General features: G+C 42.0%; 1 protein-coding gene across 2 annotated transcripts in view; it reads right to left on the reverse strand.

Annotated features, from left to right (window-relative positions):
• Positions 1-374, reverse strand: part of dgkb (diacylglycerol kinase, beta) — a 92,540-nt gene that overhangs the window by 5,791 nt on the left and 86,375 nt on the right. For both annotated transcript variants that reach the window (XM_032518148.1, XM_032518149.1), the window contains one exon: positions 186-246. In XM_032518148.1, the coding sequence (XP_032374039.1) occupies positions 186-246 (61 nt within the window). The remainder of the gene's footprint in view (positions 1-185; positions 247-374) is intronic.

A 374-nucleotide genomic window follows, 5' to 3' on the forward strand; every position in this document is an offset into this window, starting at 1 on the left:
TTTTTAATGAAAAACTCCTGTCTGCATGTTGTCACCTTTTTGCAGCGATGTAGTGAAGTATCCTCAGTACACCACCACCACCCTTACATGGTGGTTTCAGGTGTAACAGACGGATCACACTTGTGATGACACAAAACATGGGAGATGGGTGTTGTCAAAGGTGCTACAGACTTGTAATGACTTACAGTGCAGGGAGTCTGCATCCAAGGTTCCCCATCAATCTGCATGGGGAGGGATTTACTGGTTCTGTCAGTGAAGAAAACATGTCACAATTAAACTTTGGGAACGTTTTAATCGTAAAATGTAGCGAATATTCTAACAAAAGAAGACATCAAAACATAGCGAAAGGTACGTTTGAGGAATAGGGCAACAAG

This window comes from Etheostoma spectabile, chromosome 6 (genome assembly GCF_008692095.1).
Source record: "Etheostoma spectabile isolate EspeVRDwgs_2016 chromosome 6, UIUC_Espe_1.0, whole genome shotgun sequence".
NCBI lineage: Eukaryota > Metazoa > Chordata > Actinopteri > Perciformes > Percidae > Etheostoma > Etheostoma spectabile.